Consider the following 17,509-nt stretch of genomic DNA (forward strand, 5'->3'; position numbering starts at 1 on the left):
ACATGTTTTACCCCATAAAGATTTTTGTTAAATTCCTATGGGGAATATCAATATGATGGTTCAATTTCTTTTATATTGTAGAATAAAAGATGAGAATTTGTATCATAATGTATGTTTTCTATAATTTTGTGTGGAGCATTCATGAATGATTCCATTTAAATCACAAAAAATGGTATCACGATTTATCCCATAAAAATAATTGATTATTACTGGCTAAACAATGGAGTTGATAGATAAAGACCAAAAAGATATATGTATATCTATGTAAGACCACTGATTTGTTGCCACAGATTATATTTAATGTCAAAACTGCACATATTTGTGAACTTACAATTATTCACAGGCATGGTTGTTTTCATTAAAATATAGTAGTAAAACTGATTATGGTGGGAGTTTTTAAAATAGGATAGCCTGTTGTAGCCTTGAACTGTATAAATGAGCCGAAGAAAGGTTTTAGTGCGAGGTCAGAGGAAATTGATTAGGCATGCAAATTAGGTCACTGGGAATCCCCAGTAAACATGTTTTATTTATGTGGCAAGAAACATGGGTTTGTTGATGTGTAATAAGAAGAAGTTAACATTTTTTTAAACAGTGTAAAATCTCCCTAACTTGAATGTTTATTATCCTCAAAAACACACAATTTCTAGAAATATTTGTACAAGGCCTAACTGGTCTTTTGCATTTACTCTTGATGAATATTGACCTTTGTTTCTTGTCTTACAGAGGGGGCACTCAAACAGAATTATCAATAAATTTTATTTCAAGAGTAAATGAGATAACGTTTGAATGTGCAAGATTCTGGGGGATGCACACAATAGCTTCTTGGAATTGATAAGATGCTGTCTAAAATTAGACCTGATTATTTTTTCTGTGATCTCAAATAAGATAATAAAGTCCAGTAAATCTAGAGATATACTGTGTAAATACATGTAATATGCAATGTACATGTCACAGAAGAGTATATAACAAAAAGGATTTTTCTGCGAATGAGATAAATAAATATATATTTATTGATATTTAACAATAAATCTGAACCCTTGATATAACCATTTATCAATATAGTATTGATAATTCCATTTTGAGAGAATCCATTTGTTTTAATTTGTTTTACTGCTTGTGGATAGTTTCTCTTGAAGCTATAAACTGTTATTAAAGTAAATGCTTTATCGGGGTCTGTTTGAGGACTCTTCCCATGTTGGGGATGTTTCATAGTTCATCCAGATTTTCTTCTCAAAATAAGTATCATTCTTCAAATTCATTGAAGAAGATGTTATTCTGAATACAGTTTCCAGCCAGTCTTGATGCCATTGAAAGGTCTAACCACAAAATGGCAGATCATGCTATCCTCCCGTCTTGGAAGGCAGTTTATCCAGCTTCATACATGAATAATACAAACTTATTTAACGGCCTCATCTCTGTACATCCATAAATTCCATCACGTTGTCTTGTATGTAGCCATTGATAATAAACCTTTGAAATGGACCCCAAGGGCAACAGGGGTTATGGCATAAAGAGTTGTGTGTTTTAAACACAACTACTTTACATGTGTACTGTAGAAGAAGAAAAAGTCAAATCCAACTTGATTTCAGGATTGTATGTTAAAGCCCAAGTCCACTCCAAAAATAAATTACTTTCAATAGTTCAAGCAGAAAAATCAGACTAACCAATCAAAAAAAGTCTGAGCAAGATTGGATAACTAATAAGAAGTTATGAATTTATAATGACGTTAAAAACTTTTTGAAAATCACTAGACAAATTGGCAACCCACTCATGAGTCTGTGACGTCATGTCTTCACTATCCACTAATTATTTTCTTTATATTGATGATATAAATTTCCTATTTTCTCCTTAAGAATCTTATTTCTTCACACCAGCATCCAAGTTAGATTAATAGTAATATGTTTTTGTGTGGATGCACTAATAAAGAGTATTTTTTTCCAGTTAAATCATGAAAAATGTGAATTTTGATACACTAATTATGAATATACAATATTCAGAAAATAGTATAAATTCTTCAAAGTTCATAAAAGATTTTGTGAAATGTCATGCACGCAATATGATACAAATCATATAACCTGGGCAAAGGCATGGGGAAATCAAGTTTTGGGGAATAAAAAGGGAAATTAATGGGATTAAACCATAATTATAGAGCAATTGATAAATAGTGAGGACATGACGTCACAAACTGATAACCATCTTGGCAATTTGTGTTGTGATTCTCATTGTTCCATAATTTTACATACTTTTTCAAAACTTTTTTTGATTGGTTTTTTCTGATTTTTCTGCTTTTATTGAAAGTAAGTTTTTTTTCGAGTGGACTTGTCCTTTAAGAATTTGTTTTATCGTTGATTTTTTCTAGTTTTTTGGAAAACAAACATTTTGTACAATAACGTGAGCGTTTTTACAAACTAAGGGAACTTCACTGTGCAAGAAGTCCTTATTTCTTCACACCAGCATCCAAGTTAGATTAATAGTAATATGTTTTTGTGTGGATGCACTAATAAAGAGTATTTTTTTCCAGTTAAATCATGAAAAATGTGAATTTTGATACACTAATTATGAATATACAATATTCAGAAAATAGTATAAATTCTTCAAAGTTCATAAAAGATTTTGTGAAATGTCATGCACGCAATATGATACAAATCATATAACCTGGGCAAAGGCATGGGGAAATCAAGTTTTGGGGAATAAAAAGGGAAATTAATGGGATTAAACCATAATTATAGAGCAATTGATAAATAGTGAGGACATGACGTCACAAACTGATAACCATCTTGGCAATTTGTGTTGTGATTCTCATTGTTCCATAATTTTACATACTTTTTCAAAACTTTTTTTGATTGGTTTTTTCTGATTTTTCTGCTTTTATTGAAAGTAAGTTTTTTTTTCGAGTGGACTTGTCCTTTAAGAATTTGTTTTATCGTTGATTTTTTCTAGTTTTTTGGAAAACAAACATTTTGTACAATAACGTGAGCGTTTTTACAAAGTAAGGGAACTTCACTGTGCAAGAAGTCCCAAATGTGGTCATTATATTCATGCTCATGAGATTTTCTAGCCTTGTTGAGGCCAGTTTTGATAGTCCTTCAACATGACCTAAAGTGCTACAATCACCCAATTCATTTGATTGTTTTAGATGGTAATATTTAAACATGCTATTTTATAACATATGAATGTACATTATGGTAGCATTTGATAAGTTTAACCTTTGTCAATTACTGCATCATGACAGCCCATGGACCATTGCCGCACACAAGACCGACGTTGTCGCTTTTGGGCATCTTCCTAAAACAAGTCCTCTGAGGATTCATGAGACCTATGGACCTCAAGACCAACACCAACAGCTTTTTTAAGAATTCCAGGTTACATTTCTGCTCTTTGTTCTTAGCTGACAAGTGACATTACCAACTATTTTTTCTTTTCTTTATTTCATTTCATTTCAGATAACTGCAGTTACATGGTCCCCACCATTTGAAGGTCCCCTCGCCGTACCTGAGGTAAATACAGAACATGTACAGAATGATTACAACAAAACTCAATGTGCTGCTTATAAATATCGGCTTGCATGGTGATGCAGATATCAGTAGGCTTACAGTTGCACCATGTGTGAGAGAGAGAGAGAGAGAGAGAGGGGGGGGGGGGGGGGGGGGAGGGGGAGGATTGGTGAGCCCTGGAAAGGACTGTCTGTAATATTTCTTTCTTGAGTGTGTGTGTACTGTGTAGTCCTGAAAAGGACTGTTAGTAATCTTTCTAGAGAGAACTATAGCTCCGGTTATAGAGGATGGGTAGTAGGAGGGGCTTGACCTTTCAAACAGGTTGACTATCCGTCGTCAGGAGTGGGAAATAGCTGGCGTGCGCGGGCTAGTCACCAGGTTGCGGACGTGGGGGTGCTATAAATCAATGTATATCACATTTTGTTGTTGCTGCTATGGTTACATTAGATGTAAAGTTTTGGTGGCTATTATCAGACAGCTAGAAGAGCAGGAACTCTTTCTGTGAGAATGCTATCAATGAACACCCTTCTCATCATGTATTGTTCATTTCATGTGTGAAATAATGAGCAACATGAACAAAGAAGCTTTTAAAAATTATAATTTAATTTAATTTGTTTTAACTGTAATACTGTATAATTATTCAAAATCTGTCTCGCAGCCTAGCTTGAATTGTGTACATTTTTACCCCCCCCCCCTCCCCCCCCCCCCCAAAAAAAAAAATGCATATAACACTTTACATTACAATACTAAAAACATTGACGTACCAAAGTGGATTATTACCTCTGTTGCAAATGTATCAATTCTTATTGTTGGTACCTCCATTAAACTTCTTTTGTCGAACTGACATTGATTGATGGTGTGACTTGACAAAATTTAAATGTTTGTTTTCATTGTCTGTGTTCATTCAACCATTGGCCATCCTTTATGTGCATGATTAGTCGACCGGTGATAATTAAGTCTCAGATCTGCACAATATCTGCACTTTGCCATATAATTCAAGGTTTTAGCCATTTAACATACTCTTTGCTAATTGTTTACTTCCTATGGCTATTATTCTGCATATTGTTTCCACACGCTTACACTCTTTTATGTCAGTGGATTATAGCCTCTCCCTGTGTTCATGTTAATTTTTTAAAGTAATCTATGCTGATCTGCTTCCCTGAAATACTTTGACATTATTCATACATATGGAATGTGCTTAAAATGATACATCTATGGGTGAATGGTCATACCCTATCCATTGGAGTATAATTCTATCTATTTTCATATCTGAAGCCCAAGCCCCTCGCTGTGACTCAAGCATTTCTGTTCATTTGTATAATTCCTTTTTCTTTTTTCATTCCTTAATCCTCAACATTAAAATGTGCAAGCATGATCTCTCTCCCTCTCTCTTTCCCTAGCTCCCTGCCTCTATACGTTTGTCTCTCTTTAGCTCACTCTTAAATACCATCATCCAGATTGCAGACCATCTGTAATCTAACATGAAATTTCTTTTCATTTCTCTTATTTTTTTTCAGGAGGATGTAGAACCATATTATGAGGCCTATAGAGAATTTAGTACTCAGTTAGAAACATCAAATAAAGTGGTAAGTTTCTGTATACTTTCTTTTGCTCTACAATAGAGATTTTGAAAACTACTCCTTTTTTACTTCTATAATAAGTTTTAAAAGACTAATTGAATTCCATGTGCATCTTATATGTTTTCTTTTAACCCAGAGTTTTTTTGTTCCTTTCTTTTAGAACGTACTTATGTCAATTTTTCTGTACAATCATTCACCATTTATCTTCCTAGTTATGCAGAGGAGTGCAAAAAAAGCATGAGCTGTAATTTCTGATGAAGCTCTCTTTGTCTTTAGTATCTGAGAACAAATAATATTGAGGTGATTGGTCATCTTGCATTATTTTTGATCTTACCATTGAGTAAATTGAGAAGAAAAGTGGTATATACAGGTCCTAGACCCCTACCATTTTGCTTGCTTCTGTAAGAATGCCAGACAAGTACCTTGGATATTTTTTTTAAGATGAAATCTCAACCATAGGTTTTGTTTGTTTATCTTAAATTTCCATACTAACTAATATAAAGTTATTGGCATTAAGTATGGGAGAGTTATTGAATGAAACACTCAATCAAATTTACATGATTAATGCAGACTAATCCCAATATCCCATTAATTTAATTTCACACACACACACCCTTCCATGTTTGGATGATTACATCACTCAAAGTAAACAAACTCTGTGGAGGAGAGGGGGAATACCCATGTGTGTCCAATTTCTATTGTCATTGGTGTACCCAGGTACGCCTGCATCTTTTTTTCTATGAAAGGTGATGACAGAATCATTTTTGTTTAGTTTACCGTGAGAAAGAATTATTGCTCACCTAGAATAGCATTTCATAGGTCAGGATTGTTAATACTTCTAAAATCTGACATGTTATGGGTTTAGCCATACTTGACCAAAAGATGTTGTGAGTTAGTATTTGGTGGTATGACTTGCGATCACATATTCATGTTAAAACTCAAACCAGGGTCTGCAGCAAAACAATAATGATAACAAATGAATTAAAAATGACAAAAAATACAAAAATACCTCCTCATGTACTGCATCTACATTAATCAATACATTTGAGTTATGATGGATTATTAAGATTCAAGTGATTGAAGGCAGTGTATATGTTGTGTTCCCCCCTCTCTTATCATTGTAAATGTATGTGCTGTCTTATTATTGCACTATGGCTTTATTCCCCTTAATAAGCTTCTCATTGCTCTCAAAATTAACTTTACATACTACATCAGCATACCTGCCAACTGTTCTGATTTAAAGATAAACTTTAGTACTGGTAATGCGATTGCATTGTGAAAGAAAAGGTGTGGAAAGGATCAGAAACAGTTGATCATGTAGCATGTAAGTATTGGTGTGCACTGCAAGGTTCTGGAGTCATCAAAATCATAATAAATTTGACCGAGTCTTGGTAAAGTAACAAGCACATACACAGAAAGCTATGTATGGGACAACACGCATTGTGTCGGGGTTGGTACTACCTTGATTCCTTGTCTTTCTATGCTCATTACTCAGCCAGTATACATTTTCTTCCAAAATCGTTTGGCACATGTCATTTATTTGTAATCTTGAACATTCAGTGTAAGTTTCGTTTGATTCTGTGAGAAATAATTTTCTTTTTTTTACCAGTACTCAACTTTATCTTTAATCAGAATATTCAGATTTTTCAAAAGTCTAAATGACTAAATATACTTTTTTTCAATTATTTTTTTTATAGCCAAATTTGGCTTGTTTTACTACGTGCCGCGATTTGAGAGTTGGCGTGTTGTGAGCGTTGAATGGCTGCACGATCAAGCACCAAATTTATATTCGCTTTTTGGTACAGATTTACTGTGTATTGCCAGTTACATTGCTGCTGCATACATGGCCATGGTAAGGCTGTGCGATCGCCTGTTCAATATTCATTTACATGTATGCCTGTACCCCTGCAGGGGCGCTGCTCCTTGACCCTGCTGCGGTATGCCTCCCCAGACCCCGCTATTATGGGTACAGATTTCTTATCTTCAAACGTTGGCAGGCATGCATCAGACTGCAGCTGTTGAGTGAAGCTCATTTTGGTGTAGGTATCACACCTGCCAATAATTTCACATCAACAATTCTGTACTTATTACATGCTGGCAATTGACAAAAGACTCTGATGTGTTCAGTGGGCACCCATGCTGAGATATAATTTATTGTTACATTCTAATTTCAAGCTTTTCAGCTGTATTTAAATTGTCCTAATGGCTTGTGCCTTGTGGAATGAATTGATTTTTCAGTTGTAATACTGCAACAAAGCAAGTAATGTAACATAGTTATTTAATGAGGGAAAATGAAATCCAGGTGATATTTTTTTTCATCTTTGGCCACACATACAATACCTAGAGTAAAATGGAAAAAACATTGAATAGTTCTGTATAAGGAATGAGTACCACCAGGACTATTTTAGTGTTTTGACGGGTCTTTAAAAAGTATGATGGATACTATTCTCAAGTATTTTTGTCATCATTTTAACTTTATATTCATTCGCACCAAAATCTGTTTGTTAGATGTTTTTATTTTCACCTACTTTGAATTTTCTGCCTCTCTTTCAATCTGTCTTTCCCACTACCATTCCTCCAACAGTGTCATGACCTCAAAATTGTAATATTTCATCATCTGTATTCAACTGAAACTTGCAATTTTTATATTTTGTTCCTGGGGTGCCCCAATAGCTGTTAACTGTACAATTCAACAAGCATTTCTAACACGATTACAAAGACTTTCAAAAAAAAGTTATCCCACAGCACTATCAATAACTTTCTTTCTATCACTTTTTGAAAATGTGCAAACATTACAATGATGCATTAGAATCTGGAGGGTGTTTCACAAAACTTTTCATCAGTGACAAATGACAGTTTTTGTTATAAGCTAATGAAATCATTGCTTCTGATTGGATATCAGCAGATTTGTCACTCATTTTTGTCATTTGTCATTTAAAAAATGCTTTGTGAAACGGGTCCCTGATCATGATTTCTATGGGATATATTCAATAGGGTATCAGAATTGCCCTTGACTTAATTTCTTGAAAGTCCTTGCGATTGTGTTTTCCGAATGTAAAGTAGCTGCAATTATGTTGACTAAAATCATATCTTCTGATTATCTTATGCCAGGTTTCCTATAGGTTGCAGCAAGGAGATTGTGTTATCTTTAACAACAGGAGAATATTCCATGGTAGAATGCAATTCCAGCAGAATGGTGGCGTTAGACATCTAAAGGTATGTAATATGTGAAATAAACAATTTGGTTGTCTTCTTTACAGGCTTGCTACCTGTTGCTTCAAGCTGAATGTGTTATTATACAAGTATTATTATCAAAATGTTATTTTTTAAAGAAAAATGTTTTTATAGGTAGCAGTTGTAAAAGAATATCGAAATTATCTCCATGCACCTTAGTTAATTCTTGAGATATTGCCCAACAAGCTTTTTGTACTCGCTACTGATTTTCTTACATGACGACCAATGTCATTTGAAAATGAAAATAAAAATAAACTTTTAGTTTTCCACATAAAAAGAGAATGGAAAGCTTAAAATGTTTTTTTGGTGTGAGATCATTACAATCATTCTGTTATTATCTAATGATTAAATCTGGATTTGCATGTGAAGGAAAATGTTCTCTTCATTGTAATCGTTATGCGACCATCAAGTAGATTGTATATATCTTTAATATTGTTATACATTAATCTGTCATATTTTTTTTTTTTTTTTAAACATCAAAAAATGAATGCAAGTCATGATCATAATCAGTTGTGTAGAGATGTTACTCGGTATTGTGAAATGCTCTGGTAAAAAATCAAATTGCTATCATTTTTTTGCAGTTCTATTAATATCCAATTACATGGTCTGGTCCACTAAATTAGGGCTTGCATTTTGTGTGAATATGTTCCAAGTCGCTACCACTCAGAAAGGGCCCATCTTGAAATTGATACTTATATTTGTTTTGTGGTTTTGAGGTTTTACAGTCAAACAAATTTTTGTCACATCATTCTTACAACATGCCTTTGTTCAGTTTAATGCAATCCTTGGATGTGTGAAGGATCGCAGCTCATTGATGTCGTTGAAAAGAGCCCCCTCCCTCCCTCTCTCTCTCTCTCTGTCTCTTTATCTCTCTGTCTCTATCTATCTATCTCTCTCTCTCTCTCTCTCTTTCTCTCTCTATATCTCTCTCTCTCTCTCTCTCTATCTCTATATCTCTCTCCCTCTCTCTCTCCCACTCTCTCCTCTCTCCGTCTCTCCTCTCTCCCTCTCTCCTCTCTCCTCTCTCCCTCTCTCCTCTCTCTCCTCTCTCTCTCCTCTCTCTCCTCTTTTTTTCTCCCATAGATACATTTATATACCAGTCATCACATCAAATATATTCTGTAAACTGAATAGTATAAACCTTTTTTTTTAATTTTCTCCTATGCTGAAATGCTGAAATGCTTGTTTTGCATAATACATATGGATATCATGTTTGCAGTTAAATTACACCACAAACAACTTAACTTATACCTCTCTTATACTTTAACAGGTGCATAAATTGTTTTAATTAAAAAGATACCTACTCCACATAAAACTTTGATTTGGTCATTACCCCCACCCCCTTCTCTTTCTCCCTCTCTCTTTCTCTCCCTCCATGTACATGCCATGTCTGCATGTTTTGCCTCAACGGTAGAGAATAATGGATTGCGCTCTTTGTTATTTCAGCCTAACTGCTCCTCAAATATGCCATGGGGAATCCCCATCCTACCAATCTCTCACCCTGCCCCTGGTAGAATCATATTTGCATGTGCAGTACAAAGACAGTCATGCCCTTGTAAAGTTTTTTCAGTTATGGAATTATGCAAATAAAGACTGCGTTTGAGGAAAAGAAAAAAAAAAATATGATGCACTCATCATTAAAGCGAATAGTATGTTTATTTTATTTAATCAGAATATTTATATATGAAACCCTCACTTAAGTGTGTTGTACCAGGTGTGTCCTGCCTGGCCTTTGTCAGGTTTTTACAGCTGCTAAGGGCCATGGGATTTTACCCTTTCATGAACCTTGCCTCTCTTAAATTGTACAGTGTACTAGCAAATACCCTCTTAAAGATTAGAATGCCATCAGTCTATTGTACACAAAGGGTTTTCTGTACCTAGCATGCATATATATCTGATTATACATGTACATATCAGCTTCTGCATCAGTGTTTGGTTTTTAATGTTCTCATGACCCCCCCCCCCCCCCCCCCCCCCATAGTACAAAATGAAGATAGTGTGCTTTACTTGGACAAAAGTTATAAACAAGTTCATGATTTGTGTTTGTTCCAACTATACTGGAATGCTGGAATACTTTATAGTGCTGATTACTAACAGCCTCTGGTATTGTTTGATAATGATTAATTCATGTATAAAGAATGCCTATCCTTACAAACAAACTCCATCACACAGTTCTCGAAATAACATTTGCCCTAGCTACAATTGTTCTGCTTAGAGTGGGAAGTGGGTTTAGGGTAGGTTTACGGTATTAAATATAAAATGTTTGGTCCAAGATTGAAGTTAGGTATTTAGTTTAAAAAGCAAGGCCTACCTCCTTGGTTAGTGTAACACATTGACCATCGAGCAGTTGTATCTGGGAAGCATGTATTGTATAACCCATCACACATAACTTCACCAAATCTCAAAACTCTTCAATAATCATGACCATCATCACATTTTGATTCCTATGGATGAGTGTACTAGCTTCTCAATTACTGCGCAGCTTAGATGAGACAATGGCTGCACATCACAACAATGACAAGTGCCCCCCCCCCCTACTTTGTATCTGCTGATAAATCAACCATCCATTTTGTTCAAACCTAATAAATATAGAAGATTTTTCTTTTCATTTTGCTTGTTCTCAGCTTTACAATAATAAAGGGGGTATCTCACTGAGCGGCGAATGCTTGCGAACGTTGCGAATTTGGATTCGCCAACTTTTCAGACGAATGTTGGCGAAAATCAGGGTTCGCTTTTTTGAATGTTCAAAATTTCTTTGCAACAAGAAAAACTGTTTGCAAACTTTCTTGCAACCTTTTACAAACCCTGGCATACCCCAAATTCGCTATGTTCGCAAGCGTTCGCCACTTAGTGAGATACCCTCTTTAGGGATGCATTTTTCCTTCAGTTTATGAGAAAATATTGACTTCTACTTGATCCATATTTATTTTCTTTGCTCTTCTCTTATCCAGGGATGTTATGTGAATATTGATGACTTCCGTAGCAAGGTCCAGTATCTTCACGAGAAGAGAGGCCTGGGGCAGCTTGCTAAGCGCGTTGGTAACCAGTGTATGTTCTAAACCTCATGTAATTGTTTTAGAAATATTAACATAGAGGAGCTGAGGATTTGAAAGGGTAATTTGAAGTGATTAATATGTATCATATTCTGAGTTTGTTTTTATATCACTCCAAGTCTGAGAAAATTATGTGATTCTTTGCAGAGTTGGACCTGTTTGCAGTTGCTTTGTAAATTTGAAATTAATTTCACAGTTTGTACTCAAACTTGGTGTTAACCTGCAGTATTTATAAGGTATTATTGTTTTTGTCCATAGACTTTGGATATATTTTGGTTAAGGATGATTTTCAAATTATTGGACAATTGCAAGTGTATTCCAAATCATTTTTTAAATTGTTTATTTCCTTCATATAGAACCTTTATTAATTTTTTTTTTAGGGGGGGGGGGGTGGGTAGTAGCTGTGATACATCAAAGAGTATCATGTAAATGAAATTGTGTTTGTTTTTCTTCTATTGTTATCATAGATTCAATTTATTTGCTTCATTTGTCTCTCTGTCTTTTTCTTGATATTGTGATATTTGAAAAAGCATACCAGGGGGGTGTTTCACAAAGATCCTAAGTAGAACTTAACTCTAAGTTGGACTTAAAAATTATTGACAGCCATTGGAGTCTTAAAATGAAATATATTCAAAAGCAGAAATTCAAGTATTTTAGACTTTTTATGAATTCCACATCCAGAACATGAAATCTCCTTGATGATAGACAATATGAATGATTTGAATAAACAATTAATGCCTTTCAAAATAACTTTTACAAAATATTTTCAAAGATGCTAATGGCTTTCCATAATTTTTAAGTCCAACTTAGAGATAAGTTCAACTTAGGATCTTTGTGAAACACCCCCCTGGCTTTGGTTTTATTCTTGTTTGCTGTAGCATTCATGTGAAAAGTTTAGTAATGAACATTCAGAAGGTTGTACTCAATAAGGTTTTTTACAGATACAATCTGTGCATGGGCAGATAAAGGTCATTTGTACCAAAAAGGTAAAACCCCACAGAGATGAATACTGGATATGCGCTCATGAAAGTTATGTAACATTATTCATTTATGCACCAACGGTACATTCTTTGATACGCAGGTGGAAGTATTCTTTTCAAGAGGGCAAGCAAAAAGGTATTCATGAAGCACATCTAGGACGTTGGCAGTTATCATTCTAATATGCTCTAAGTGGAACTTCTCCATGTGTAAAAGATCTGTGGATATTTGGGGTCATTTGTACCATGTGCTATCTGTAAACTCCCTTATTGCAGAGTGGGGCAAGAAAATTCAAGATGTTTGCCTTATTTAGACATTGTTTGTATTCAAAGGCATCTTTCCACATTTTTGCAAAAAGTGCCGACAGACATGAATAGAGAGATGATATTTATCATGGTTTCAAAGAGATTAATTTGCAAGTGGACTATGGGAAGGATTCAGATGTATTTTTATGATGTCATATCTTGCCTTGTCTTTTAGAATAACTCTCATAAAATCATCATTGAGTGAATTTATTATTTCAAAATTACTTGTGCCTTTGACATCTAAGTTTTTCATGAATCAAATTCTTATCGCCATTAATTGTAGCAATTGACCATAGAGAAATGAAAATCATGCGAACAATGCCATGGAAAGGTCAATCAAAAAGCCAAATGTTTCAATTTAAAGAACAAAGCGAAGCCCTAATTGAACATATTGATTTGATAAGTAATGATGGTCATTTGTAAAATTACTAGATATGAATACTTAACTGTTGATTATGGATAATGATGATTAGTGATGCCAAAGATACTGATTCATTAATTTTATCATGCAACTCTGTATGAAATGAATGTTTGAAATCTTTCATGTTGAAATGTGAAATTCATGAATTTGCACAGTTCAATCTGTTGGTATTTTCATTATTAGAAATTCATGTTACGCTTACAGATTAAATTTAAATTTTTCATTTCTAAACCCACATATTCATATTTATATGACTACACATGAAGCAAAGACAGCCAGTATATGCATATTCAATGTGATTGACCAATGGGAAATTGAAAATGGTTTTCAATGTCTTAAAACATACATTTATTTCAAACAGATTATTATTTTAGTATTACTATTGGGGGATATAGTCCCAAAAGTATTATCTTAATTTGTTAAAGTACTGTCAAATTATAGGCATCTTAGAATTATGGTCTGATTAACAATGTAAACATTAAAAAAAGAAACAATAAATGAAACAATATCTACATAATTAGCTGATGGTATTGTCATTCATTGTAAAAAAGGTTTTTTGTGAATACAGGAATCGTTATATTATTCATGTTGCAATACTCAGGTTATATATTACATTGTTTAATGGTAATTAAAGCCATGTAAGAGAAGATTTCTAATACAATATGTTATTTATGATTATATCTTATCATATATAAAATGATTTTATTGATGATTTTTATTTTATGTAACAACAACCAAGACTATTCTACGAACACCATTGACAGTACTCTTGCTCACAGAAAATTACCCTCCTACATTTGTACAGAAACTTAAATTGTTGTCATATTTTTTTTAAAAATTCATCACTTTCATTCACCTGATTAACATGAATTGGAATGTAAAGAAGATAAATTATCTGTTTGGAACGAGAAAGGAGTTAACTCTGTGTAATATAATATGGGTCAACACTGTTCAGTCTTGCTCCAAACAGACAATGTTTCACATGCATGCTATGACCTTGTTTCATACTCTTTATCTTAAACTTATCTGTTAAGATGGCGAGGTGTATTAAATCCTTCAAATTTTAGACTCTGATCCGGGAAATTGAAGTCTGACTTTGGTCTGTTTGTTGTTCCCTGATAACCATAGAGTTATTTTATTTAGAAAATTTGTGAGTATCTTTTTCAAAACTCATTTATATAAATTCACATGTTTCAGTGTTATTTTTCTTGTATAGGAGACACTCTGATAGTCATTATGCTTTGTAATATACATTTGCTGATTGCCACTCAGTAGATACTAAACAGACACCCAAACCACAGTTGTATCTGAAAAAAAGTATTGTATATCATCATGCGTCATAAGTAAAGTTCTGTTACAGAGAAATTTTTCTGATGGAATCAAGAAAAGTTATTTTCTAAATAATCATCAATCAAGGTTCATAACCCAATACAATTATGATGAGTACATGTTATACTAAAAACAAAAGGTAAAAGAAGTAATGTACATGCATACTCAACCGACTGATGAAATAGAGATTTGTAAAGGCATATCATAAATCATTTCTAAAAAAACTTTCACCATTGTTTATCAAAATTTCTGAAAAATAAATATTTTAATATTTTTGTGCTTCAAAACCGTCTATGCTATTCTCAACATGCAAAAAAAATCCACATGGGCAATTTCCATGTTTTATTTAATTTTATTGATGGACATTGAGCAAGTTTTTGACAAGTTATATATATATATATATATATTGTTTAGAACAGCCTCTTTTTGATAGAGGTCCTTGTGTAATTACTGTAAAGAGCCTACACAATTCATGTACCTGGATGTGTTCCCAAGGAAAGATGTTGATCCGACCTTGATGCTTTTGATGATAAACTATGTAAATCTGTATTTATGTGGATACTAATAAATCAACTATATATTGGACATTTAGATTATCATGATGTCTATTTGCATTTTGTGAAAAGAGGCTGGTTTTATTTTTTTTTTGTATATTACGTTTCTGAATTTTAATTCTTAACACTATCCCCCTGTTTTTCTGTATGTTTGTACACTTCCCCTCTCTGTTTCTTTGTATCTGATTCTCTGTCTCTCTCTCTTTCTCTCCCTCCCCCTTTCTCTCTCCCTCCCCCTCTCCCTCTCCCTCCCTATCTCCTCCCCACTCTTTCCCTCCATCACCCTCCCGCCCTCTCTTTCTCTGTTATACTCCCTTACACAGCCTCACTACGTCTTTCTCACAATATGTTGCCATGATTCATGAAATTAAGTCCAAGGCCATTGAAGAAAGAGAAGCTGTAGGGAACGAAACAGTGTCCTGTTGCTGCAAACTCCATCGCTTCAGTCCTTGATAGCAATGGAAAGTGGAAAGATAAAACCACTGAGGCCAAAACCCACTCAGTGAATTCTGAGATAAAGAAACTCCTCAAGTCCACTCCAAATTCAACCTCCATGTATAAAGCCTTTGATGAGGTTGAAACTGCACTGAAATCAATAAAGTCCAGCAAAGCACTAGGCAATGATAACATCCACAAAGCTATTTCCTGGCTACAAGCCATTCTATTTTCTCTACCCACTATTCCATCAAAATGAAAGACCGCTATGCAAGTAATGGCCATTCTGAAGCCAAAGAAGCCTGCAGACAACAAATCCAAGATCTCATATCTACAAGCTACTTGAAAGGCTGTTACTTGCCAGAATCATTGACACTGTCTAAGAAAAGCTACATACTACCCAGGCAGGTTTCAGGAAAGGTAAATCAACCACCGACCTGGTGGCCTGGCTTGTTATCTTAGAGACCGCTTTCCACAAGAAGCAAAAGTTTGGTACAGTTCTTGTCGACCCTACTGCAGGATTTGACACAGTATGGCACCGTGGCTTATACCTCAAGCCCCTGCAGCCCATCCCAGATGTAAGGAGTGTCAAATTTAGCATGCTGCTTGTACAAGACCTGTCATTTGTTCTTGAAACATCAAACGGCAAATGTAGCAGGAAGAGGAGACTCCCCAATGGTGTGCCTCGAGGCTCTGTCCTAGCTCCGATACTTTTCACCATTTATGTCTCTGATATGCCCAAGGGGGGATACATGCAGTATTCCTATGCATATCACACCGCACTGGGGTTTGATAACCACTCCTACGAGGCAATCAAACCATCACTGGAGAAGGACATAAGCATGCTAGCCGAGTTTTTCAACAGATGGCATCTCAAGATGAGTATACCCAAGACTGTATCCTCCCGTTTTCCATCTGGCAAGCCGATGCGCGGCATGCGCCAGCCTAGAGTTGAATATCTCACTAAATGGGACTAGGCTGAATTTCGACCCCACGCCAAAGGAACTAGCTAGTGTCACTCGATCTTGATCGACGCCTCACCTTCCACGAGCATGCCAAAGCCACAACTCAAAAGACCCAAGCCAGAGTGCCTCTCCTAAAGAAGCTTGTTTGGAGCGGATAGGGAGCTGATTTCACCACCCTTCGCACCTCCACCCTAGCTAGCTCCTGCCTTCTCCACCGCCGAGTATGCCACACCCGCATGGAGCCACAGCACCCACATAGTACACAAGGTTGATGTCGTCCTCAATGATGCTATGAGACTAATCATCGGAACACTCACTGCAACATCAGTCTGTCAGCAACCTTCCAATACTGTCTGGCATACCACTAGTTCAGCTCAGACGAGATGTGCAGGACACTAAGCTTGCCTAAAAGCTTGACAGAAATAACTGCCTTAATTGTTCTTGCCCCCGGTCTCTGCCTTTGAAGAAGGGGCATCTGCCTGTGGAAAGATCGGAACTATGGATCACGACATCGATGCTTGTCCTGTTCACAAATCCCCTCACGGTGCTTCTGGACTTCGAGAGCTTGATGATGAGACCATCGTTTGGCTAAATAAAGATCTTTCTAGTTAGATGATGTACTCCACAACTCCCTGATAAGATATTCTTCGTTCCTCCAATATTGCTGAACAGTAATTACAAACTATTGTTTATACTAGGTCAAAGTTAGTTTAAAAAAGAAACAGAATGAGTTAATAGCTTAATCCAATGTGTCTTCTCATTTCTCTTCGTTCAATGTTGGTTTTCTGTACCTTCATGCTTTTCTATCCTTAGTTAATAATTTGACATGGGCAGACATTAAAACGGGAAATACTTTATGATATACCCCTAAAATATTTAATTTATCATGAACCTTTCTTGTGTATTTTTTGCACGAGAAAGTAGGTCTGATATTAGAGCAAATAAATGTATGTTTATAAAAGGACTGCGCTTAAAAACATCAGCGCATATCTTCTTACTTAATGGAGGCAGCTTTCGGTAGTACAACACTCCCGAAAATAAGCGACTCATTTAAGGCTGGAATGCAGACTATTCATTTTGGGGATTCCCCGCAGCTATTCATGGACCTACTGCGTCGTAGCATAGGTCGTAGGTCCATGGTTTATTACAGCTGCGTATGTT

At 35.2% G+C, this 17,509-nt stretch overlaps 1 protein-coding gene across 2 annotated transcripts in view; it reads left to right on the forward strand.

The window, feature by feature from the left end:
• LOC575977 (probable gamma-butyrobetaine dioxygenase) overlaps nt 1-11,929 on the forward strand; it is a 47,908-nt gene extending 35,979 nt beyond the window's left edge. For both annotated transcript variants that reach the window (XM_030998585.1, XM_030998586.1), the window contains exons 12-15: nt 3,444-3,497; nt 5,012-5,080; nt 8,186-8,290; nt 11,260-11,929. In XM_030998585.1, the coding sequence (XP_030854445.1) occupies nt 3,444-3,497; nt 5,012-5,080; nt 8,186-8,290; nt 11,260-11,367 (336 nt within the window). In that variant the 3' untranslated portion in view covers nt 11,368-11,929. The remainder of the gene's footprint in view (nt 1-3,443; nt 3,498-5,011; nt 5,081-8,185; nt 8,291-11,259) is intronic.
• Nucleotides 11,930-17,509: the final 5,580 nt, after the last annotated feature.

The sequence above is a fragment of the Strongylocentrotus purpuratus genome, unplaced genomic scaffold (assembly GCF_000002235.5).
Source record: "Strongylocentrotus purpuratus isolate Spur 01 unplaced genomic scaffold, Spur_5.0 spur5_scaffold_5, whole genome shotgun sequence".
In the NCBI taxonomy this organism is placed as follows: Eukaryota; Metazoa; Echinodermata; class Echinoidea; order Camarodonta; family Strongylocentrotidae; genus Strongylocentrotus; species Strongylocentrotus purpuratus.